The sequence below is a fragment of the Protopterus annectens genome, chromosome 2.part0 (assembly GCF_019279795.1).
Source record: "Protopterus annectens isolate FY-2018-M chromosome 2.part0, PAN1.0, whole genome shotgun sequence".
Classification (NCBI taxonomy): Eukaryota; Metazoa; Chordata; order Ceratodontiformes; family Protopteridae; genus Protopterus; species Protopterus annectens.
This window is the reverse complement of record NC_056728.1, coordinates 242,532,410-242,558,764: the sequence shown is the minus strand read 5'-3', so window position 1 is coordinate 242,558,764 and position 26,355 is coordinate 242,532,410. Positions and strand designations below refer to the sequence as shown.

Here is a 26,355-nt window from a genome sequence, read left to right as displayed (position 1 = left end):
AAAAAAGAAAGAGTACTGAACTATCTTAAGAAATGCAGAGTGCAAATAGTTATGCTACAGGAGACACATTTGGAAAGAACTTAGCATGTGAATTTGACAAAGAAAAGATTTCAGGATGGATATTCAGTGGAATATCTGGGGCAAAAGGAAAAGGGAAATACTTATATTAATTGCTAGAGAAATTCCAAAGATGATAGAAGAGGGGGAAAAGATAATGGTAGATTTAGTAGTAAGTGGCTACAGGTAAGGGAAGAGGATTATGCTAGTATGTATTTATTATTCCACCTAAGACTGCTACAGTGGTGCTTAAGAAAATTCTGGGACAAATAATCAGCTTTCAGCAGGGAATATTACTTATAGATGAGGACTGGAATTTGTTTTGCAACAGTGAGAATGTATCTGGAGAGCCTAGAAGGGAAAATATAACAAAAGAGGGTAGATTTTTGAACAAATGTATGAATATATTTGGAATGGCGGGGTAATGAAATAAAAATAGACACTGGCGCTTTCCCACCTATCTGTTAAACAGGGAGGAATTTAAGGAATGGGTAGTGGAAATTATTCTGGCGTTACTGGGGAAGATAAATATTTCTTCAGAAAGTATAGCAAGAGTAGGATGGAATGAGAGTGGAGTATAACTCATTCCCTCCAGTGGAGCTCTGGATGTCTGTACTGTAACTTCCAATGGGTGGAGCTTAAGCTTTTGATAGAATCAAATTATAGCTTCACATTTCAAGCAAATGCTCATATATGTTGTAAATGTCAAACTCTTCAGCACAAACTGTTTTTTAAGTGGCAGTATTCTTTAGGTTCTAGATTTTAAACAGGGTTTTATAAGTCACAGTAGACATGGTAACTATTAAATTTGCAATATCTTGTAAACAAGTGAAAATATCTCCGCAACCCCTCAAGTTACACAAACACTGTTAACATTTTATTCATCCAGGTGAAAGCTACCTGTTTGTCAGTATATTTAGAAAAGCATAACATTCATGACAATATAAATAAATATTATATGGACAACAGTTAATATATCTTTACCTGCACTACTCAGATGTCAAATATCAACACAATTGTTTTTGTCATTGTATAAGCTCTAAGATAAAATATTCTAGTATTTTGTATGTAGCACATCTTTATAATTAATGCAAATATGAAGAAGCAATATTTGACACCTAGAGGCATCAGTAGGATGTAACTGCAGAAACGCCTACAAGTGTTATGGCTGTAATGAGTTAAAGATAGGGTAGAAAGAAAAGAAAGAGATATGGTTAATAATTAACGAGTTTTTTAGTGAGACTGACAAAAGTTAAAATATTGCAGAACAAGGGGAATCTCACAGAACAAGATGAGGTGCAATTGCAGACAGAAGCATAGCTGGCTCAGTCAACGTCTTATGCGGATACCAAAACCAATGCCCCACCTCCTCAGCTTTTCAAGTGATGGGCAAAAAGAAGAAAAAAAAACACTTTACTGTATCTGTATTTGATCTACTGATCGACTTATTGCAGTTCCATGTCCCCTCTCCATTAAAGAGTAAAAAAAAAAAAAGGCATTCCTTCTATTGCCATACCAACCAGGTGACCATATACATAACACATTCCCCTCCTGCCTACCTGTTCAAGTCCTGCTTCTGTGCCTTGCCCCTGCCACTCTTCCCTTTTATTAAATATATAAAAATGTATTCTTATAAATATAGCAAACAGTTGCCACAGTTTATACCCTGACTGCACAGAGCTCTATGACATTTAAGTCATTGAAAAAAGTTGGGGTGTCTGTAATACCTAAAGACAGTAAAGACCCATCTTATCCAGTTTTCATATAGGCCCATCTCAGGTCTAAACCATGATTATAAAGTGTTTGTGGCTGTAATGACCAAATGAATGGCAAAGGTAATACCAAAATTAACAGATATGGACCAGTGTTGTTTTGTGGAAGGGAGGCAAGCATTTGACAACATTAATAGAACAATGATGATCCAGAGAGAAGCATAATATAAGAAAATACCACTGCTGTTGGTGGGTGTTGATGCAGATAAAGCATTCAACAGACTAAGCTGGAATTGTATGAGTAGGGCAAAGGAAACATTTGCATTTCCTGATACAATAATAAGGTTAATCAGAAGGATATATGATGGACTGGTGGCAAAAATCAAAGTGGTAGGGTTCTTGTCTAATAAGCTGTGTCTGAACCGAGGAACTCAGCAGGGGTGTCTTCTTTCCCCTTTATTGTTTGCATTATATTTAGATTCACTGGCAAAGAAAATAAGGGTCCCAGAAATTCAAGTACATAATTGATGCTGTGTTTGAGAAAATTGGCATTCTTTGCAGTTAATATTATTCTGTACCGGATGGAACCAGAAAAGGACATCACATTGTTGTGGAATAGTCTTACACAGCTCAGTTTTTTTTTCAGAATGTAAAATTAATGAAGATAAAATAAAGGCTATAGCTATAAACTTTGTACTCACACATGAATTGGTCCAACAATATCTATATTTATGGGGACATAATAAAATGAAAAGTTTTGGAGTATGGATTAAAAATTATCCGGTTATGGCAGCTAAGGATATGTTGGAAAATACTAACCAAAAGATAATACAAAAACGGAGAAACTGGAAGTTCTTGTTTATGGATAGCAGTATTCTAGCAGTAAAACTGTTTTAGGTCAGGCATATTTTTATCAACCAGAGGAGACGTTGTAGACAATAAAGAGTAGAAACACTTTATTTTGGAGGGGAAGAGGGCAAGAGTCAAGTGTGTTATGTTGATCCTCCCAACAGAACAAGGAGCTTTAGGATTACCTGATTTGACTGAATGTTTTACAGCTATACATTTAAGGCTCTTGTACATAATAGAAGCAAAAAGCTACAATTCAAAGCAGAAAGGGATGATGAAGCAGGGGTGCAGTTCAAGAAATAAGGAAAGAATGTGACTTTGGATGCAAACCCTTAAGGTGAATAACAGCATTCATACAAAATATTAAATTCATAGAGTAGCAGAAAATATACTAAGAACTAAGCCAACAAGGGAATGGAAAATGCAGATTCTGCCAACGGGGATGTCTGCAGTTAGGGGTACAGAGAATAGACAAGGCAGGGTTGGAATTTACTAGAGGAAACTGGCAAAGGAAGCAAGGTATTGGGAACAAATAATTAGACTAGTAAAGGTAATAGAATGGGAAGAGGACAAGAAGACATTTGGATTGCAGGGATTGATATCAGAATATAGACCAAGAGAAAGTGGTAGAGTAACCCCAAATGAAAGACCTGCACTGGTTAAGTTTTTAATTGAATCTAGAACAGAATCTGCTGTCAAAAGGGGATAATTAATAGGACTTATAAAATATTGCATAATACCTATAGAAATCAATCAGAAGAGGTCATAAAAGATTGGGACGAGATTATGCAATTCACAAAAAAACAGTGGGAGGACACATATATGGCTCCCAAATAGGTCAGAAAAGACTGGGACGAGATTATGCAATTCACAAAGAAACAGTGGGAGGACACATGCATGGCTGTCAAGTATGCAACAAAGTCTAGAAGATTTATGATTTTTGCCTGGAAGTCTTTACATAGATACTTTTATACTATAAGCAGACTCAAACTAATTTTTTGTCAGGTAGCTGGCAAATTTTGGAGGTATGATGAGGATGAAAGAGGTAACTGTGAACATATGTTTTGGGAGTATAATGAGTTGGCAGACTTTAAAACATTCCCTACAGAGTACTCTGTCAGGAATATTGAGTGAACAAATGAGTGTAACTAATAGTTTTTTTAAGCTGGGATACAGGATCTGAATTGTCTAGACACAAGTAAGACCTTGTTAAGTTTAATTCTGGTGACTGCCAAAAATGCATTTACTAAAAAATGGAAATCAAAATCTAAACCAAATATACCTGTAAGTAGTGAATATTGTAACAGAAGTACAAGAGCAAGAAGTAGGATCTTTAGAAAAAGGTAGGAGTAAATTACATAGAAAAAATGGAAATTGTGGGAACAATACATCCTATTAGGTTTATAATCATTGGTGAAGTAAATAAGGGACTTAGAAATTCAAGGATATAATTGGTATGGTAATCAGGAAAAGTTGGCATTATTTGCATATGATATTGTTTTGTAACTGATAAAACGGTAAAAGGACATTTCAGTGTTGAGGAACATTCTAAGATAGTTTCAGGTCTTTTGGGTTACAAAATTAATGAAGATAAACTGAAGGCAGTAGTTGTAAACTGTGTACCCACATGTGAACTGGTTCAGCAGTACCTATATTTATGGGGATATGATAAAATGAAGCACTTAGGAACATGGGTTAAAAGAGATTCTGTTATGGCAGCTAAGGTTGTGTGGGAAGAGACTCAACAAAAGATGATACAAAAACCGAGAAACCAAAATCTCTGTTTTTTGGATATAGATAGCAAGATGCAAGCAGTGAAAATGTTTTTGTCCCTTTAGTTTTATACTCAGCTCTGGCATGTTTTTATCAACCAAAAGAGAAGTTGTGGATGGCAGTGATTTTAACTGGGGGGAGATGGCAACAGTCAAGTTGGGATAAGTTGATACTTCAGTAGAACAAGGTGGTTTGGGATTACTTGATTTGAAGGGATATTTCATAGCTACACAGTTAAGGCTGCTATACATAGCACAAGCAGAAAGCTATAATTAAAAGTGGAAAAGGGATGATAATGAAACAGGAGTGAAATCTCAAGAAGTAAGGGAGACTGGGATTTCTGGTTCAGATCCTTAAGGAGAAAAATAATAATCATACAGAATATTATATTTCTAAAGTATCAGAAAGTATTCTAAGAACTAAGTCAATATGGGAATTTATAAAGGAGATTCAAACAATAGGGATGACCAGAAAGTATTCCAAAAATTAGGCGAACAGTTGAATGGGGAAAGGAGATTCACACAACATGGATGACTAGAATTAAGGGTACAGAGAATAAGCAAGAGAGGGTTGGCATTTACTGTAGAAAACTGGCAAAGGAACCAAGGTATTGGGAGCAAATAATTAGATAGGGAAAAGTAATAGAATTGGAAGAGACCAAGAATACATTTGGACTGCAGGCTAGAGACTGCCTTCCTGTCAAAGATTGATATCAGAGTGTATGCAAAGAGAAAGGAATAGGGGGATCCTAAGTGAAAGACCAGCACTGTTAGAGATTTTAGTTGACTCTAGAACATAAGCTGCTGTTAAAAAATTGGGATAATTAGTAGGACATATAGAACACTGCATAATAACTATAGGAATTAATCAGAGGAGGTTAGAAAGGATTAGGAAGAGAGATTGAATAAACAATTCAGAAAGGAACCATGGGAAAATATATATGGCTTCCAAATGTGGAAGATTTAGGATTTTTGCTTGGAACTGTTTGCATAGATATTTTATACATGAAGAAGACTCCAAAGAATTTTTCCACAGGTAGATAACTGAATATTGAGAGGTATCATGGGGAAGAAAGAGGTAATTGGGAACATATTTTTGGGAATGTGATGAGTTGGCAGACTTGAAACATCCCCTACAGAGTACTGTGACTGAAATACTGGGTAAGTAAATTGGTATAAATAAGGAAATTATTTTTGAGCTGTGTTACAGGATCGGAATTGCCTAGACACAGTAAGGCCTTGTTAGGTTTAATTTTGGTGGCTGACAAAAAAAGCAATTATTAGGTAATGGAAATCAAGGTTTAAACCAGCACAAAAAGGGGAAAAATAGAAAAAATGGGAATTGTGGGAACAATGCATGCTAGATAATGTTTTGTTGGGGAAATGAGGATTAAGGGAAGGGAAGGATTGAAGGATCATGTAAATTTTGATTGACAATGACTGTATAGAAGATCTTATGTGATGTATAACATTTGCAACTGAAAATATGTCAATATGGCTTTCATTTATATAAATGGAAGATTACTGAGTTATCACTTCTGACATACACAAAGTTTTTTTGTTAAAAAAAAAAAAAAGAATTAACTACAAGCCATGAAGCACATCTTGGATGAGAAAATTTATGCAGCCTGGAATCACTGGATTCTTCTTCTGCTACCTAAAGGCTGATGCTGTCTGCAAGTTTTTAGCAGAGTAAATTGGCATCCGGACTGAGCATTATAAGACTAACTCTTATGTAATCTTTTTAACCATGCATAGGTACCAGAAAGTGCAGCATCTTCGCACCTTATCACCTGATAAGGCATTCAAAAGTTTTATTTGTGCTTAAGAAATAATGACAATTACAATAATCAAGAATACAATGAAGTGCTAACATAATTGAGTATAAGTTCAGAAAAAGATAAGTAACTATATGCACAATGTACAAGCACGTTGATGGCATAAAATTGATAATAAAAAGTTTTTATTAAATGTGTGGAATAACATCTGCATTGATAGCTTAGGTTGTGATGTATACTAGATATGTGTGGTAAATGCACCTTAAAAGATTTTTAAAATAGGTTAAATTAAAAGATAATTTCTGAAGTTTTTTTGGAAATTGATTTTTAATTTCTGTCACTTTTAGAGTTAATTAAAAAAATTAAAGTTAGTTAGTTACAGTGAATACATTCCAATTTAGAAATTTTAAATCTAACCATTTTTTTGTAATATAGAGTTCAAGAAGCGTGAGCATAGTTCTTAATAAGTTAAAATCTTTAGACTTTATTCCAGTAGGCGGTGTGTGTAGAATTCAAATTTCTATGTGATTTGTAAATCTTTAAAACCTTTGGAATTTAATTTGGCAGATAGAGTAGTCCATTGTTTTTTTTAAAATTTGCAATCTCAAATAATGTGAAGTAATATGGCGTCTCCTGACCCACAAATTGTGCAGGGCACTGAATAGCCTGGTAGTATTTAGCCATTTCATGAAGAGTTAAATAGGCATCATTTAACATCATGAAATGTGTACATGTTAATTTCTTTAATGGTATGAATTAGTTGTTCAATTGGAATATTTTGGCTAAGGCATCCTTGATTAAGTTGGATAAATGTATACTTTTCCAACAGGAGGACTGATAATGCATCTAGGGATGTGGATAGGGAAAACAAGGGTTTTTCTCATTTACTGCTTTGGGATATTCTCTTCTGCACGTCTTCCAGTTCTCCCTAGAGCACCAAGCACAAGAAAAGGTGGTGACCCTTAGTTTGATGAGGCTGATCTGGTAATGATCCGTAGCATATTTTTTATAGTGAGTGTCTATATATCTTGATACAATTTTACTAAGCTGATGCTGTCACTAGGGCAGCTAGCAGAGGACTGTGCTTGCATGGAATAATGTGGCTTAGGCGTCTTTCTCTAAGGATGAGCTTAGGTAAGCCATTCTGTATGCCCCTTTGGGTCAGATTTCCAAGGGTTTGCTTAATGAATTTCAAAAGAAAAAATATAGAATAAAGTTGAGAGAGGTCTCCAGTTTCCACGCCCAGTTCTAATCTTCTAGGCCACCTACATTTTCTAGGAAGGGGAACTGCTGTTAAATGAAGATGGGCCCCTATGGCCCCCAGCTCTGCCACAAAGTCCCTGGGAAGGGTGATGATACCAGCCCAGCACTGGCAGTCCTGGTTATTTTGTGGGACCATTTCTCAGAGTTCCTCATCTTGGAGATGCATCACCATTCACTAGTGAAGCCCCATTGTCTTCATGGATGGTCATTCATTGGGTGTATTAGGTTTTGTCCAAAAAGGAACTGTTCTCAGAATGCCAGTTGTCTCTTCAGAGTTGCTGGAATAATGTACATGCTGTACTCCACTAGAGAATAGTAACTTTTGTCCCACCTTTCGAAAAAGGTGAAAGGTTCTTTTCCTGCCTGTTCTTTGTTCTGAACTGGATGGGAGAATTCTTTCCTATCCTAGGTCTCAGTGACTTTAGATTTGCACATCGGTGGTACATAGTATATTTATAGATTCTCTCCAGGCCGTTATGCCTCTGCTTCCGCAGGGGTGATGGGTTGTGCTTCTGGGCATGATACATGCCATTTGCCATTTCATTGTCTATCTGTCTGTGGTTCAAGCAGAAGCTTCCTTCAGTTCTGACTGGTTGGCCATCTTGTGTTTAGTCTCTTCTCTGCACTTGCACTTTGAGTGCTTATTAAAGTGCTAGTTACTGTGGTAGAGGTCTTGTAGGAGAAAGACCTTTTTGTGATTCTCTGACAGGATGCCTTATTCCTGACCGGGTCTGTTGAGGGACTTGCTGATATCATCCCTGGCTTTAGGCACATTAGGATAGTTACAGGCCTTCGAAGATCTTCATAAATTGAGAGAAGTCTTCTTTGATGCCAGCTCAGAGAATTGCTTTATTCTAGGCATATTTAGCATTCCTTCTGTTGGTCATTTTCACCTTTGGAGAACTCAAGACATTCATAGTCTTAGAAGTTCGATTAAGAACAGAGCAGAAGGTCCATACAGAGACTATCCTGTACCTTTGGACCTTATGGTAGTTGTACTCATGACTGTTCCACTTGCATTCCCGTAGATAAGGATGGTGCAGTGCACTATGAGGATTCAATGACTACAAAGCCATCATACCCATGTGCTCTTTCATTTGGTGCCGAACCCTTGTTGGGCCCTTGAGTGATGAATGATTCTCCATAGACTAATTTTAGTCCTTACCTTCTATCAGAACACTGCACAAGTCCTGATTATGAACACTTTCTTAGATGGTTAGTGAGCTCATCTTGGCTTCTCCCTAGGTCATGAGAAGTGGACCAACGTGTGGGGGCTTGGCATAAACCATCTGCAGTGATAGGCAGTGTTTCTCACCCTGAAAGATCTAGAAGGGAAGTTGAGACAAGAGCAGCTCCTGCTTCATACAAACAGCCAAGCTGTGATTTGTGAATAAACAAGGTGGAATGCACAGTTTATTCCCTGTGCAGAGGAGTATCATTGATATGGCATTGGGCCACGAGAATATATTTCTAAACCTCTTAGCACAAGAATTCTGGAGAAAGCCAGACATTAATAGGGGACAAATGCCCAAAATCAGAGATGGATTTTAAATATTGCTCTTATGAACTTTGTCAGAAAAATGGGTTTTGCATTAGAATGCATTTTCTTAAGGATATAAAGACTGACACTCAGATGTTTATCATTACTTAGTGATTTCAGTGTAAAGGGATTTGCCAGAGAGCCACACATTTTCTGAGCAACAGACCAGAAATATGAGGCAAAAATCTTGATATTTTGTGGATTTTTAGACTGTTGAGCTGTATCTCCTTGATAGATGTTCATATCTGAGAAAGTGAATGTGTTAGTTGACTTCTTAAGCCATTGTTCCTTTCCTGTCCCGTTTTTGAGGGTTTCAGAATCCTTTCAGGTCATGATCTTCTAGAAGTGGGATATTTTGGAGTGACCTATTTGCCATACATGTCAGGAGGAATATTAATTTCCTTTTCTAGTTATTTCCTTATTGTGCTCTGTGCAGCAGTATTTGGGGTGGGGGGGGTGAATTGGGGAATTTTCACCCTTGGCAGATATGCTTCATGTATGTTTTGTTTATCCAAACCAGCAAAAAAACAAAAAACACAATCCAGGGTAAAGTATCACCTCCCATAAAGTAATGTCTGTGTCCAAGATAAAAGAGGTAGATACACCAAGACAATCGAAGTCAACCACAATTGTATATCACAGCAATACAAATTTATTGAACAAAGTAAGCGCTTTCACGTCTACCAGGACGCTTCATCAGACTTAGTAATCACAACCATTATTACACTCATTTAGATAGCCCACATCCTCCTATCACAAAAGCATATATCAACACTCATCAGTGATGCACAATACTATTGGTGTATGTATGAAGTAGAACATTCTTGCATAAATAAGTACAAACATATGCAAAATATTAACATATGTAAAAAATGTTATGCACTTTAAAAACATACATAAATAATATACAAGCATACAGAACAAAATGTGTATAAAAAACTTATATTAAAAAACTTATATTAAAAACTGACCATCATAAAAAATGCTAGACATATTTTACTAGTAATGTATATGTTAAATCTAACGTTTCAATGGTCTATCTACGAGAAACGGTCTCAATGAAATCTTATCATTGAGACCATGACCTCTATCTGCCGATAGTTTAGTAATCCATCTAATCTCTTCTTTTTCTGTTGTGTTACGTATACATCCCAGTCTTTCTGTAGTAAATATGTGTTCAATTACCATAAAACTAAAGGAATGTGTACTATCATATCGCATGACATGATTGGCCAGGGCATTGGTCTCATTCTCTCTATTAATAGCATAGACATGTTCCCTTATACGTTCCCTAAGTGTTCTATTCGCCATGCCAACATAAAAACAGTGGCATTTCTTACATTGACTAAGATAGACCACATTTCTTGATTTACAGTCTGCATAGTGTGAAAACTCATACTTCTTGCCAGTATCAGGGTGTACAAACACATTTGAATTCTTTACAAAAACACACTGATTGCAACTACGACAAGCATAAGTACCTTTCCTTTGTGAAATTATCCCTTCCTTCTTATTCTTATTGTAACATAACAATCTCTTAAGTGACTTGGTATTTTTATAGCTAAACGCTGGTCTATTACCTACTATATTAGCAATCTTGTCATCTAGCTGTAGAATATTCCAATGTTTTTTAATAATATCTACAACTGAAGTATTGTTATTAGTGTATGGAATGTCCAGAAGTAGTGGGTGCACCAGGCTGTAAGAGAACGTCCACCAAATATTCCAAAAGCTGTCCTTTATTAAAAACAACAACAAAGCCAGGCAGGAAAAGATAAAAAGGTAAGCGCTTTCACGTTGATACAACGCTTCATCAGACCTTGAAAAAACATGAGCAAATGCATCTCTTTTATACCATAATCCATTGCTTCTCAATTAAAAAGGCTGCACTTTAATTAATATAATTAATGACACTTATAATGTCAAACAGCTCTAGATATATTACCAAGTTTATGAAACATATACATAGGTATATATAATAATATAAAGACACATATATAAAAAAGACACATATATAAAAAACATATACGAATAGCTTAAGAAACATATACATAGAGGCTACAACTAAAATAGGGGCTACGAATAAATAACATCAATGAAATATCAATGATTCAATGGTCTATTGGCCAGAAATGGCTTAAGGGATATTTTATCATTAAGCCCATATATATGGGCTTGTAGCCTCAAAATCCATTTGTTCTCCACCTCTTCTGTATAGGTTTTAATGTTCCCTAATCTGCTTGTTCTAATAACTGACTCAATGACCATAAATTTGAAACAATGTGAAATTCCTTTTTCAAGGACATGTCGTGCTAATGCATTGGTTGTATTCTGTTTCTCTATCGCATAAATATGTTCTCTAATACACTCGCGTATTGTTCTATTAGTTTTACCAACATAGAAGAGATTGCAGTTTTGACATTGAGCGAGGTATATGACATCTCTAGTCCTGCAGTTTGCATAGCCCCTGAATGTATATTCATGTTTGGTAAAAGGATGTAAGAATCTATCAGTTGTCGCTATGTATTTACATTGCCTACATGTTTGACAAGCAAAAGTGCCTGTCTTTTGTGGCTTAAATTTGTTTTTATTCGTTTGTTCATAGCATAGTCTCCTATCTAAGGACTTCATGTTTCTGTAAGATATAGTTGGTCTAACATCTACCAAATCTCTTATTTTCTCATCCATCAGTAAAAGTTTCCAATTATTCCCTATAACTTGCCTAATTTGAGTGTTGGTGTTGGTGTATGGAATAATGAGTCTATTTACTGTCGGATGCACACCTTCTATATTTAGACCTTCATTATCAGCATCTCTTGATAAAAAAGGGGTGCCTTTGCCTGTTCTATGAAAATTACCATGAGTTAAAGCTTCATGTATTTCAGTTTCTTTATATCCTCTTTCTTGAAAGTTCTTTTTAAGTATAGTTTTTTGCTGATTAAATGTTTTCTCTTGGGTGGTTAGTCTTGAAGCCCGCAGCATTTGATTCTTGGCAATATTAGTGTGAATGTGTTTAGGGTGCATACTGCTACGATGCAATAGATTGTTTCTCCAACATGTCTTCCTGTGTAACTCTGTATCTATACAGTTTGCTCCTTTAACCAATTTAACATCCAAGAACACAATCTCAGAAGTAGAATGATTGCATTCAAAATGTAAAAAATCAGTCGTAGTGTTTAGATAGCTCACAAACTCTGTCAATAAATTAACCGATCCCCCCCATACAATACAAACATCGTCAACAAATCTACTGTAATGTTTAAGATGTTTACAAAACAGGGCATGATTAAATACAAAAGTCTGTTCCCATTGTGCCAACACCAAGTTGGCATAGGTGTTAACAGGGGTCCCCATGGCTACCCCCTTCTTTTGCAAATAATAATTGTTGTCATAAAGTAGAACATTATTTTCAAGGACTAGTTCTAATAAACTCATCCATTTCATAATATCTGTGTTAGTTATGCCCTTTCCTAATAAAAACTGACGCACATAATCAATGCCAACGTTGTTCGGTATAGAAGTGAAAAGTGAGGTTACATCAAGCGTCACAAAAATATCGTCACTGGATAACAGATGGTACTTATTTAAAATAGAAAGTTTTTCCAGAAACTGTTGAGTATCCCTTATAATTTGTTCGGTATTAGCCACAATAGGTTTAAACATCTTATCTAAATAGATAGAGAGTGATTCAGTGAGCCAGCCTTTACTCGACACAATAGGTCTCAAAGGGGGATTGTGTCGATCTTTGTGTATTTTAGGGAGGCCCCTGAACGTAGGGATCAAAGGGTTCTCAATTATAAAGTAGTTATAAAGTTCCTTGTCAATGCTCTTACATAACAACATATCATATAATGCACTGTGTACCTCTCTAATTAAATTACTTAAAGTATTCCAATCAAGAGGGACATGAGTATCTTCATCCATTAACATTTGTTGCATTCTGTTAGTATAAAAGTCACTATCCATAATAACAATAGCACCCCCCTTATCTGCTTTACGTATGGTGATAGCATCGTCGTTCTGTAAGCTAAACATTGCTTCCCTTTCTTCTATCGTTAAATTATAAAACTCAGGTTTCAGTTTGTTGTTGTTGTATAAAGTAAACAAATCATTTTCACATGCCTTCTCAAAAGCGGATGGAGTTGCGGTACAAAAACAGATGGTTTCTTAAAACTATTTGGTGCTGTATTATGAACATTCAAGTTATTTTGCCCATATAGTAGCTTTAACCCTAGGTTCCTGATGAATAATTTAATGTCAACTAATAAATCAGCAAAGTCTGTTAAACATGAGGGTATAAAATTTAAGCCCTTGTTCAACAATGAAATTTCATGGACATTTAGTTCGTACCTTGAAATGTTAATAATTAAGTCAGGTTGGTGAAGTTCATCACTTTCTTTTGATGTTGAAACGACTCCTCTGTGCTCTTCCTCTTTCTTATCCTGTTCAACGGGGACCATGTCCTTCTTTCGAATGGTTTTATTGGCAAAGGAAAAGAAGGGAAACCTTCGCCTTCACCAAATACCTCCTCTTCAGGGCCTCCAATAAATGAATCTAAAGTTGTCTGTTTTCTCCGTTTTTCTTTATCGGCAAAGTCGCTTGGGGATACAAGCGCTGCTTGTGTCTCTCTACTGTCCTGATCCTCCGAATGTATCATAGCTTCTATGGTAATTTGTTTCGGTTTAACTACCATAGAAGTAAGAAGAGGAGCACTCGGTGTAGTGCTGGCAGGCTGCATTATAGTAGCAGTCGATCCAGTGTCTCCATTCAAAGACGTCACCAAATGGGCGTTGCTAACTGTTGATTTTGCATTTTGAAGCACCGGCTTGGATGTTATGTTGGTGGCATTATGATGATGTCGATTAGCAGCTTGCTGTACCTTGTCCCTTGGCCAAGAGAAGACGTGGCCTTTTTGGAAATCAGCAAAATCTCTTTCAAGTTTTCTCTTTTTGTCTTCTTTCAGTTTATTGTCTAATGTCATCAACATTTGCTTGAGATCTTGATACATGATGTTTATCTCATTGTCACTGAGTAGTTTCAGCAGATCGCTTTCCACTGTGTTAATGTCCAACAATAAACTTTTTTCAACCAGGCTATATTGTTCGATTAAAATATTGATATAAGCAAAACTGGTATCTAGATTTAATTTCTGCCAGATAGAGAGCAGTTCAGGATACGCTGTTCCAAAGGTGGGCATTTTAAGTACCCTCAAACCTCGCGGAACCAGTTTGAAACTCAGACATGCCTGCATATGTAGCTTCTGCCACTGTATACTCCTCAATCTCTGTAATTTGTTCTCAAGACTTCTTGTCAGTGATATAACTTCCATATTGTGCTTCATTTTGTTAGCTACGTTATCGTTAGTTACTAAGTCTTGAGCTGTCAGGTATCATTTTCTTAATTAAATTAATATAATAAATTAGTGTATGGAATAGCTATCCTTTTCCTATAAGGTTCATTCCTATTCCTTGCAATATTGGTAGATGTATTTCTATGTATGTATGGCAAACCTATCCCTTCATGTTCCACTTCATGTAACCCTTTAAGATCTCTTCTATGATATCCCCTATCTAGAAACTCTTTCTCCATTCCTATAATTGCTTCAGAGAACACTGAATCTTTACTAATAATACGTGAATATCTAATAGCTTGGTTTTTGACTATATTCCTGTGTATATGTGGAGGGTGCATGCTATCCCTATGTAGGATAGCGTTCTTCCTACAGGATTTTCTGTATATCTCTGTACTAAGGACACCATTTTCCTTCTTCAATAACACGTCTAGGAATTCAATCCTTTTCTGTGAAATAGTGCTAGTTAGCTTCAAAAACGTAGTAGTACTATTCATATATGTAATAAATTCTTCCAAGCTAGTGAGGTCACCTCCCCAAATCAAAAAGACATCGTCCACAAATCTTTTATAACATTTAATGTATTTTGAATAAATAATATGTTCAAGTATATAGGTGGATTCCCAATACGCCAATACTAAGTTGGCATACGAGTTGGCGCATGATGTACCCATCGCCACGCCCATAACCTGAAGATAATATTCTTTATCAAATGTAAACACATTATTGGAAAGAACTAGATCTAACAGCATAGTCATCCTTATAACATCACTATTGCTCAAACCTCTACGTAAGAGATATAGCCTTAAAAAGTCCACTCCTATATCATTTGGTATGCTAGTAAACAGCGCTGTAACATCTAACGTTACCATAATCAAAATCTTCAAACTTATTGCCTAAATTAAAGCATGCTAAGGTTTCTAAAAACTGTTGGGTATCTCGAAAAATAGAAAAAGTAGAATCCACTATGGGTCTAAATTGCTTTTCAAGATAAATCGATGTACTCTCTGTTAACCAGCCTCTACCTGAGACTATCGGTCTAAGCGGAGGTCTGTCTACGGTCTTATGTATCTTGGGGAGACCTCTAAACATAGGTATAACAGGTTTTTCAACTAGAAAATATTTGTATAATCTCTCATCTATTATCCCACACATTAGCATATCATACAAATCCGCATGCATTCTCCTAATAAGTTTATCTAAATCAACAAAATTGAGTTTAACATATGTCGTGCCATCTGATAACATCTCACTCATTACATTTTCATAATAAATCTTATCTAATACAACTGTAGCACCCCCTTTATCTGCTGGTCTTATTACTATCAAATTATTATTACATAAACTATTCAAGGCTGATTTCTCATTCATAGTCAAATTAAAAAATTCAGGTTTCTTCCCATTATTTTCAAACTGTACCAAAAAGTCTTTTATACATGCTTTTTCAAAGCTTTGTAGTAGAGGATGTTGAGGTGGTATATATGTAGAAGGTTTACTAAAACACCGTTCATGATTGTAACTTTTACTTTCATTACCAAATTGTAGTGCTAAACCAACATTTCTTATAAAACACTTAATGTCCACTATTAAGTCACTCACATCCACATCTTGTGAAGGAATAAATGATAAACCTCTGTTTAAAACAGAGTTCATCTGATGTCAGTACATACCCAGATAGATTAACTACTAGGTCCGTTGAACTGGTCTCAGCGACTTGCGTTGAAATTCCAGTTGTCCTTCTGAGGTTTTCCTCTTCCTCCCTTTGTACTGGGGACTCCAAGCTTGTTTGTTCTCCATTCTGAATGGCAGGGGAAAATGGAGGTTATTCACTTCATTGTCTGCATTAAGTACTAATTGTCCTTCTAAATGTGTAGTTTTCCTGCGTACTACTTGTTCATTCATTTTCCCTGAGTTAGTAGAGCGTTCAATATCATTTGCGAGAAGTCTCGCATTAGAACTCGGTTCAGTGCTCGCCTTGTCTAACGAGGAGGAGGTCGACAAACCGGAAGTGGAGGGAATCAATAGCGATGAACGCTCAATGGAATTAGTATCCATGGGAGTAGTAACACCATAAGCTGAACGTGTGGATTCCCTTGGCCATGAAAAGACGTTCCCGCTTGAAAAATCGGAACAATCACGTTCTAATTTCTTCTTTTTTAACAGCAACAGTCTATTATCCAAAGCCTGCATTGTCGTGGTTAAATCATGGCGAAAATCATTTAGTTGTTTGTCTGTAAGAATAGATAGCAATCGTTTTTCTAATATCAGCGCCTCTTGATGGAGTGTTGTTTCTATGTATGAATACTGCTCTATCAAGAGCTTCATATAGCTCTGACTAGTTTCTAGGTTTAATCGCTGCCATTTTGATAGCAGTTCAGGGTATGTAGCTCCAAAAGTGGGCATTTTCAATATTCGAAGCCCTCTAGGAACAATTCTGAATTTAACACAAGCCTCCATATGTCTCTTCTGCCATTGAGCATTTTTTATCTTAGTGAGGACGTCCTCAAGTTTCCTCATTAATTGTAAGGTCTCCACTTGTACAGGTGAATCTTTCTGTGTAGATATCATCTTAGCTAACTCAGCATAAGAGAGTTTCAATAGGGGGTTAGTATCCATGCATAACAACTGCGTAAAATCAAATGACCTTACTGATTGAAGTCCATTAGATGTAGAAATGGTTCCTTCTGTCATGTCCCTGGTATGTTCAAAATATCCAAACCAGCAAAAAAACAAAAAACACAATCCAGGGTAAAGTATCACCTTCCAAAAAGTAATGTCTATGTCCAAGATAAAAGAGGTAGATACACCAAGACAATCGAAGTCAACCACAATTGTATATCACAGCAATACGAATTTATTGAACAAAGTAAGCGCTTTCACGTCTACCAGGACGCTTCATCAGACTTAATAATCACAACCATTATTACACTCATTTAGATAGCCCACATCCTCCTATCACAAAGCATATATCAACACTCATCAATGATGCACAATACTATTGGTGTATGTATGAAGTAGAACATTCTTGCATAAATAAGTACAAACATATGCAAAATATTAACATATGTAAAAAATGTTATGCACTATAAAAACATTCATGAATAATATACAAGCATACAGAAAAATGGGTATAAAAAACTTATATTTATCGCTATTGATTCCCTCAACTTCCGGTTTGTCGACCTCCTCCTCGTTAGACAAGGCGAGCACTGAACCGAGTTCTAATGCGAGACTTCTCGCAAATGATATTGAAAGCTCTACTAACTCAGGGAAAATGAATGAACAAGTAGTACGCAGGAAAACTACACATTTAGAAGGACAATTAGTACTTAATGCAGACAATGAAGTGAATAACCTCCATTTTCCCCTGCCATTCAGAATGGAGAACAAACAAGCTTGGAGTCCCCTGTACAAAGGGAGGAAGAGGAAAACCTCAGAAGGACAACTGGAATTTCAACGCAAGTCGCTGAGACCAGTTCAATGGACCTAGTAGTTAATCTATCTGGGTATGTACTGACATCAGATGAACTCTGTTTTAAACAGAGGTTTATCATTTATTCCTTCACAAGATGTGGATGTGAGTGACTTAATAGTGGACATTAAGTGTTTTATAAGAAATGTTGGTTTAGCACTACAATTTGGTAATGAAAGTAAAAGTTACAATCATGAACGGTGTTTTAGTAAACCTTCTACATATATACCACCTCAACATCCTCTACTAGAAAGCTTTGAAAAAGCATGTATGAAAGACTTTTTAGTACAGTTTGAAAATAAAGGGAAGAAACCTGAATTTTTTAATTTGACTATGAATGAGAAATCAGCCTTGAATAGTTTATGTAATAATAATTTGATAGTAATAAGACCAGCAGATAAAGGGGGTGCTACAGTTGTATTAGATAAGATTTATTATGAAAATGTAATGAGTGAGATGTTATCAGATGGCATGACATATGTTAAACTCAATTTTGTTGATTTAGATAAACTTATTAGGAGAATGCATGCGGATTTGTATGATATGCTAATGTGTGGGATAATAGATGAGAGATTATACAAATATTTTCTAGTTGAAAAACCTGTTATACCTATGTTTAGAGGTCTCCCCAAGATACATAAGACCGTAGACAGACCTCCGCTTAGACCGATAGTCTCAGGTAGAGGCTGGTTAACAGAGAGTACATCGATTTATCTTGAAAAGCAATTTAGACCCATAGTGGATTCTACTTTTTCTATTTTACGAGATACCCAACAGTTTTTAGAAACTTTAGCATGCTTTAATTTAGGCAATAAGCTTGAAGATTCTGATTACATGGTAACGTTAGATGTTACAGCGCTGTTTACTAGCATACCAAATGATATAGGAGTGGACTTTTTAAGGCTATATCTCTTACGTAGAGGTTTGAGCAATAGTGATGTTATAAGGATGACTATGCTGTTAGATCTAGTTCTTTCCAATAATGTGTTTACATTTGATAAAGAATATTATCTTCAGGTTATGGGCGTGGTGATGGGTACATCATGCGCCAACTCGTATGCCAACTTAGTATTGGCGTATTGGGAATCTACCTGTATACTTGAACATATTATTTATTCAAAGTACATTAAATGTTATAAAAGATTTGTGGACGATGTCTTTTTGATTTGGGGAGGTGACCTCAATAGCTTGGAAGAATTTATTATATATATGAATAGTACTACTACGTTTTTGAAGCTAACTAGCACTATTTCACAGAAAAGGATTGAATTCCTAGACGTGTTATTGAAGAAGGAAAATGGTGTCCTTAGTACAGAGATATACAGAAAATCCTGTAGGAAGAACGCTATCCTACATAGGGATAGCATGCACCCTCCACATATACACAGGAATATAGTCAAAAAACAAGCTATTAGATATTGACGTATTATTAGTAAAGATTCAGTGTTCTCTGAAGCAATTATAGGAATGGAGAAAGAGTTTCTAGATAGGGGATATCGTAGAAGAGATCTTAAAGGGTTACATGAAGTGGAACGTGAAGGGATAGGTTTGCCATACATACATAGAAATACATCTACCAACATTGCAAGGAATAGGAATGAACCTTATAGGAAAAGGATAGCTATTCCATACACTAATAACAATACTTCAGTTGTAGATATTATTAAAAAACATTGGAATATTCTACAGCTAGATGACAAGATTGCTAATATAGTAGGCAATAGACCAGCGTTTAGCTATAAAAATACCAAGTCACTTAAGAGATTGTTATGTTACAATAAGAACAAGAAGGAAGGGATAATTTCACAAAGGAAAGGTACTTATGCTTGTCGTAGTTGCAATCAGTGTGTTTTTGTAAAGAATTCAAATGTGTTTGTACACCCTGATACTGGTAAGAAGTATGAGTTCTCACACTATGCAGACTGTAAATCAAGAAATGTGGTCTATCTTAGTCAATGTAAGAAATGCCACTGTTTTTATGTTGGCATGGCGAATAGAACACTTAGGGAACGTATAAGGGAACATGTCTATGCTATTAATAGAGAGAATGAGACCAATGCCCTGGCCAATCATGTCATGCAATATGATGGTACACATTCCTTTAATTTTATGGTAATTGAACACATATTTACTACAGAAAGACTGGGATGTATACGTAACACAACAGAAAGAGAAGAGATTAAATGGATTACTAAACTATCGGCAGATAGAGGTCATGGTCTCAATGATAAGATTTCATTGAGACCTTTTCTCGTAGATAGACCATTGAAACGTTAGATTAACATATACATTACTAGTAAAATATGTCTAGCATTTTTTATGATGGTCAGTTTTTAATATAAGTTTTTTAATATAAGTTTTTTATACACATTTTTCTGTATGCTTGTATATTATTCATGAATGTTTTTATAGTGCATAACATTTTTTACATATGTTAATATTTTGCATATGTTTGTACTTATTTATGCAAGAATGTTCTACTTCATACATACACCAATAGTATTGTGCATCACTGATGAGTGTTGATATATGCTTTGTGATAGGAGGATGTGGGCTATCTAAATGAGTGTAATAATGGTTGTGATTATTAAGTCTGATGAAGCGTCCTGGTAGACGTGAAAGCGCTTTATTCAATAAATTCAATTTGCTGTGATATATATAATTGGTTGACTGATGTCTTGGGTGTATCTACCTCTTTTATCTTGGACATATGTTTTGTTTATGTTTCCTTGTCTCATTGTAAAGTTCAGAGAAGACCAAACTTTTCCTTATTGTTCCATGGGTGGGTGAAGGTGGTGGGTGTGGTCCTTGTTGTTTGCATAGCCGGAAACCGCCAATATTTACAACCTATAATGTCACCCTCAGCAGTAGAGGCACCTGGATGCACTTTTACTTTAATTTCCTCCCTCATCCTTTCTTTTCCTTTCTTCCACAGAAAGTTTGTCAAAGGGTTGTCAAACTGAGACCCATTCCACACTTTTCATTTCAAATGTATTCTGCTAGGTGGAATGGAGTTCTTGTACTCTGTAGCAAGGAAGCCTGCACACCTGCTGTTGATATTATTATTACATGACACCTTCTGTATTTTCATTTTTTATTTTTTTTTTCCCCACTTCCCTACTACAATCTACAATCTGACAGTGATGGAAAAAGACCAGTCACAGCGCAGCCATAAAGCAGGCAGCATTTGTTTTATTTGCATTACCAACATCCTTGACATGCATTGTAAGTGTTAAGGGAGAGGTGTACAATAGATGGAGCTAGGATTGTCACCCACTTCCATGAGTGACATAAGCCCCTAAGGGGGCACTGTCCTCCCTTTCTGAGCAAATGGCTCATGCTAAATCCCTTTTCTTCACTGGAGATTCATTATTTGTTGAAGTAACACTAGCAACGTCCCTCAACAGGCATCATCTCTTCAGTCTTACTGTTCTTGACTGACCCAACCAACACCCAGACCAGTACCCAAACCCAAGTCATCTTGGTTTTCTGTCCCTGTACAACATGGAACCAGTGGTTATTAAGGGTTTGTTCTCTGTGAAATATCTTTTAATATTAGTTTTACTGCTCAATAAAAAGAGAAAATGGTGGCTGCTTCCACTTATGTTTATATAACCATGGTGATTTTTCCTTTATTGTAGCTGCTGGACTAATTTGATGGAATATTTTACATTCTACCTTATAATTAGAAGAAAGAGCACTCTAATGGGATGTAAAAACTTTTGTATAATAGTCATTGTTTAGTTCACCAAAATTGTTGCTTTGCACGTTTCTTACCATACAAGTTATTTTTCGCAAGAAAGAAAACATGTAAAATACTTTCTGATTAGACCCATCTGGCCCACAACTGGTTCTCACAACTTGCGTCTGGAAGGAGGTACTGCAGCTTCTGCTGTAGGACTATCAGATTCAGGAACAGCTTGTATCCTACAGCTGTGAGACATATTAATGTGGACACCAACCATAATACCTGATACACTGAAGCCTCTTTTTTCTTTTAATCCTGCTGCCTCTGAGCAATTACCGCCGGCATTACTATTATGTAATATGATAGCTATACTGAGTCGCATCTAAAGTTAACAAGTGCAATATGGTAACTAAACAGCTGCTTTTCACTAGTCTCTATTTATTCTCTGTCTTAACAGTGTAGGGGTTTAGTGGTGAGTATTTATTATTTATCACTGGATAATAGGTATTGAATGCGTTTATGTAAACTACCTCTTGCATGTCATACGTGTTATTTTCTTTCTTATGTTATTCTTTGATACCGTTGTATCTACGTTATTTGCACTGCATTTCGCTCATGAGCTGATATTTGTAATTTTGTTTAGGCTGCACTTGTGTGGTCCTAAATGACAATGAAGTTTCTTTGAATCTTTGATAACATAATGAATTGTTTGATTCTGACAGGCTGTGTTTGTATATATAGAGGGGTCATGTTTGCACAGCTCCTACTTCTTTGAAGTTGGAGGTGATTTTATTTACGGTGTTAAAATGAGGCGCTTTGGGAACTGCTTTATTTTTGTTATCCTTGCTTTAGTCTGTGGTGTTGCTACTGCCTTTACTATATTTTGGTGTGTGTGGATCTGCTGTGTACTCTGACACCAGCACTGTGTGTATGTTTACGTCTAGACATTGCATTCAGTTTTGAGTGCTCTTCCTTTTCTGGGTCATTAATGTTTCCCAGCGTTTGTTAAACACTGCAGAGCAGCATGAATCTTTATGCAATATTATTTTAGTGATGTTTCCCAAACTGGTCTAATAAGTGAGTTACAGCTTTTCAAGAAGCTGTCCTACTGCTGCAGTAAGTAAACTACAGCACAGATGTAGGGAATGTGTCTGCCTTTAGAGAAATCTGACTTCCATCTTCCATCATATACCTTTAGTGCTGTTCTTTGTTTCTGAAATGACTGTGGTTCACATTTTGTAACATTGGCATATATCCTCTTCCATTTTATAGGTTATGATCTTGAAACTGAAGATTTTACAACTGTGGACCACAGAATTAAGCTCTTTCTGGACATGGAGGTGTTTGAAGAAAACACTGAAGAATTCTGCTGCGTTCTGAAGGTAAAGAAAGAACTAAAATTAATTAACCTCCCATCCCGGTCCATGTGGAGATTGAAAATAGTTAGCCTTTGCTTATTTTCTTCATTAACAAAGGAACATGCTTAATAACTCTTCAAACACCATCAAAGAAACATGCAGTTTGATGTAGATTTTCATATAAAGATGTATGAATGTATTTACATATTTTGCTTAGGCTAGGAGATTACAGTGAAAATTCCTTATTTAGTGAATTTTTATTTACTGGAATAGTCCAACTTGTTTTGTTTCCCTTTATCACTGATGGCATGTAAAGCAGAGTTCCCTTGTATCTATATACAGATATAGAACATACAAACTTTTCTTTGACATTGTGTCACCTTAATTACCAATTAAACATCCCAGTTCAAGTAGTAAAGGTATAAAAACATTGAGATATCGAAATCTGAACTGATCTACAATTACAACAGAGTAAAATGCTTTAATTTCCCTATCAGATGTTTTTGTTATTCAGTAGGAGGTTATATCTCAATTTACATTGTTATTTCAGTCTGCATTGTGTATGTTTAACTAACACAAATCTGTTTAAGTAAGACTTTAAGTGTAACAGAGATACATAACAATGAGCATTTAATGTTCATATTCCATTTTCAGGGCTCATAGCACTTTGCATGCCAGGGTCTTATTCATTCTGACAAGTCTATTAGAAGCATGGGTATTTTCCCAAACTGCTTGCACATTTAATTTTTCAGTAGTATTTCGCTACTGTGTAGCTGTAAGCAGTTAAGCAGCTCAGTTTGTTTCCTAGGTTGAACCAGTTAAGTAAGGAGAGCACTTGTCAGTGATGCGTTGCAATAGCAGACTTGCTTATCTTGTCATAGTGATTATAGCTTCAGAGCTATACCATGATGAAATGTGGATAATATGATGCCATCATGGTAACCTGGCTATTTACTGCTGTCTCTCTTCTAGGAAGTAGGTGTTTTGTCTGTAATGGAGACAAATTATTGACCTTGCCATTATAGCAGCCTGTTTCAGAAGAGCTTTAGATCTCCAGACCGAGTATTTCTGATTTCGTTTGACTTGCTGATCTGCAGTAAATTCATCAGTATTGGGTCAAAGGGATGCCTTGTATGCCAGACACAGGTCATCTCTTAGCAGTCTGTAGGATACAAAGTATAGTGACAGGGCTTTGAGTTGGTCCATGTAGGACATATCGTTTATGCCTTGTATCATTTTAGTAAAGTGTATCTGTGAAAGTTCCAGTCATTTCATGTGTCTGGACAGATACGTGTCAAAGGGAACATTATATTCACTGAGTCACCTGATAAGAGCTGAGTAAAGGGGGGCAATGACATCCCTACATCTAGATACAATCCCTTTGTTTGTAAATTGTGCACTGTGCAAAACCAAATCTACTCGAGCTACACGCTCTAGGGATATAAACATCAACACAACAATGAATAGAACATGCTGGAGGGATAGATTCCCTTTGCAGAGACTTCCCTTACTATGGAACAGGGTCCCGATCTACATAAGACAGAGCCCCTCACTGTCACTCTTCAAGAGGAACCTTGATGAGTGGATGGGTAACAGAAAGTTCACACCGGGGATCACACCAACAGCACTACTAGATAGGGGCCAAGGGTACTAGCTGCTAGTACAAGGGTCTAGGGAACTACTAAAAGGGCGGTGAATACCGCACAATGTGGCTGGGCTAATATATGCCTTCGGGCAGATAGCCCAGTACCAACCTATGAACCTATAGAAGGACTTTCTTACAACAATGGACACGTGTTGGTCAAAAGTTAGGTAACTGTCCATGCAAGTTCCCAAATCCCAAACAACTGGGTCATCTGTTAGGGGTATATGGTTAATGTGGTAGTTCCCGGAGATAGATGACTTCCCAAACGATACAATGCATTTTTTGGCATTTACTTTCAGTACATGATTTTGGCACCAGCAGGATAGGGATTCAATTACTGCTACTAGCTTCAAGTCTTTGGCAGACTTAGTCAGCCAGAGCTGTTTGCTGTCAACATTTACTTTAGAAAAGTAGATGCCAAACAGGAGGGGTTCAGCACAGAACCTTGGGGGACTCCACTGGTGATTTTTCTCTTTGTGGAGGTAACTTCCCCTATTTTCATTTTCTGCATCCTGTCTTTGAGTCAGTTGACAGTCCAGATGGTAACGTGGATTCATTTCCTGTTTACTTAAATTTTCTACTATGCCTGAGTGGAGAATTGTGTCAAAACCTGTGGCCAGGTCAAGGTATGCAGTGTGTAACAAGTTGCCTTCATCCATTACTTTGGTGACCTTTACAAAGATCCACCAGGTTGACTAAGTTTGACCTGCCCTTGACGAATCCAAACTGAGATGAGACCAGTGTTTGAAGGTTCTCTATGTCCTATTTGACTAGTTCCATGATAGGTCTTTCCATGGCTTTGCATATGAGACTGGTCAGAATTATGGGTCTGTGATTGCCTGGATCTGTGGAACGTCCTTCCTTATGCAAGGGAATAACTGTAGCTGTTCTCCACTCATTTGGTACCAAATCTGTATGGAGGCTGAGATTGAGCAGTGGTAGCGATATGGTTAAGTTGTGCTTTATATTGTCAGGGCCCATAGATGCAGTATTTTTTTGTTTTTGATAACACTTTTAAGACTTGTGTGATAACTGGAGGTGAACTCGTAGGACATTTCATGTACTGCACCTGGAAGTTGTAAAGCCGCTGGTATACTGGCTGGATGTTAGGCTGTCCTCAGCAGGATATCCCAAGAGTAAAGAATACATCAGTCTTGCACAACTGTACATTTTTACTTCAGTATCTGAAGACCTACAACCAAACCCAGGTCCAGCAGCCTTTAATGTCCTACTCTTAAACTTATCTGTGTCAACATAAGAAACCTTAGTAATAAAGTCACAGAATGACATAGCTGGATTGACACAGAGAAACCAGGTATACTTTGCATTACAGAAAGCTGACTCAAACCTAAAGTCAAAGATGAAGAACTATTGCTTCCAGGCTTACTTTATGGTTATAAGAGTTGCTAGCAGAGTTGGTGATCTAGCTGCCATTTACTCCAATATCTTCCTAGTAGCCCCAAACACTACAACTGTCCCAGACTTTGGAACCACTAAAATACTATTTACTAGCATCCACCTAAATAAATGCCACAATCTGCATGTGTTTTCCTTAAAATCACAACCAGCAATATCACAGTACTTGAAACATTCTGTTGTGCATTACTGCCATTATTAAACGGACATTCATAAAGCTAGGAAATGTTAATGTACACTGGCTATCCTCCTCATCTTCCTCCTCAGAAAAAAGAAAACAAATCACACACTATGATTCTACGTGGACTGGATTAACTTGTATCTGTAACCACTCAAGTAGATAAAGACACCTTTGGAAGCACATAGAGAGGGGCGATTTCTCCGGGGAGGTCAGAGAAGCCAATTCCCATGCTTGAGGGGACAGGGCTGAGACTGCTTTTTGGCAACATCCTTTC

At 36.6% G+C, this 26,355-nt stretch overlaps 1 protein-coding gene across 4 annotated transcripts in view; it reads left to right on the top strand.

The window, feature by feature from the left end:
- LOC122793047 (serine/threonine kinase 11 interacting protein) overlaps positions 1-26,355 on the top strand; it is a 1,659,807-nt gene that overhangs the window by 1,019,647 nt on the left and 613,805 nt on the right. For all 4 annotated transcript variants that reach the window (XM_044060719.1, XM_044060720.1, XM_044060718.1 and 1 more), the window contains exon 20: positions 22,754-22,863. In XM_044060719.1, the coding sequence (XP_043916654.1) occupies positions 22,754-22,863 (110 nt within the window). The remainder of the gene's footprint in view (positions 1-22,753; positions 22,864-26,355) is intronic.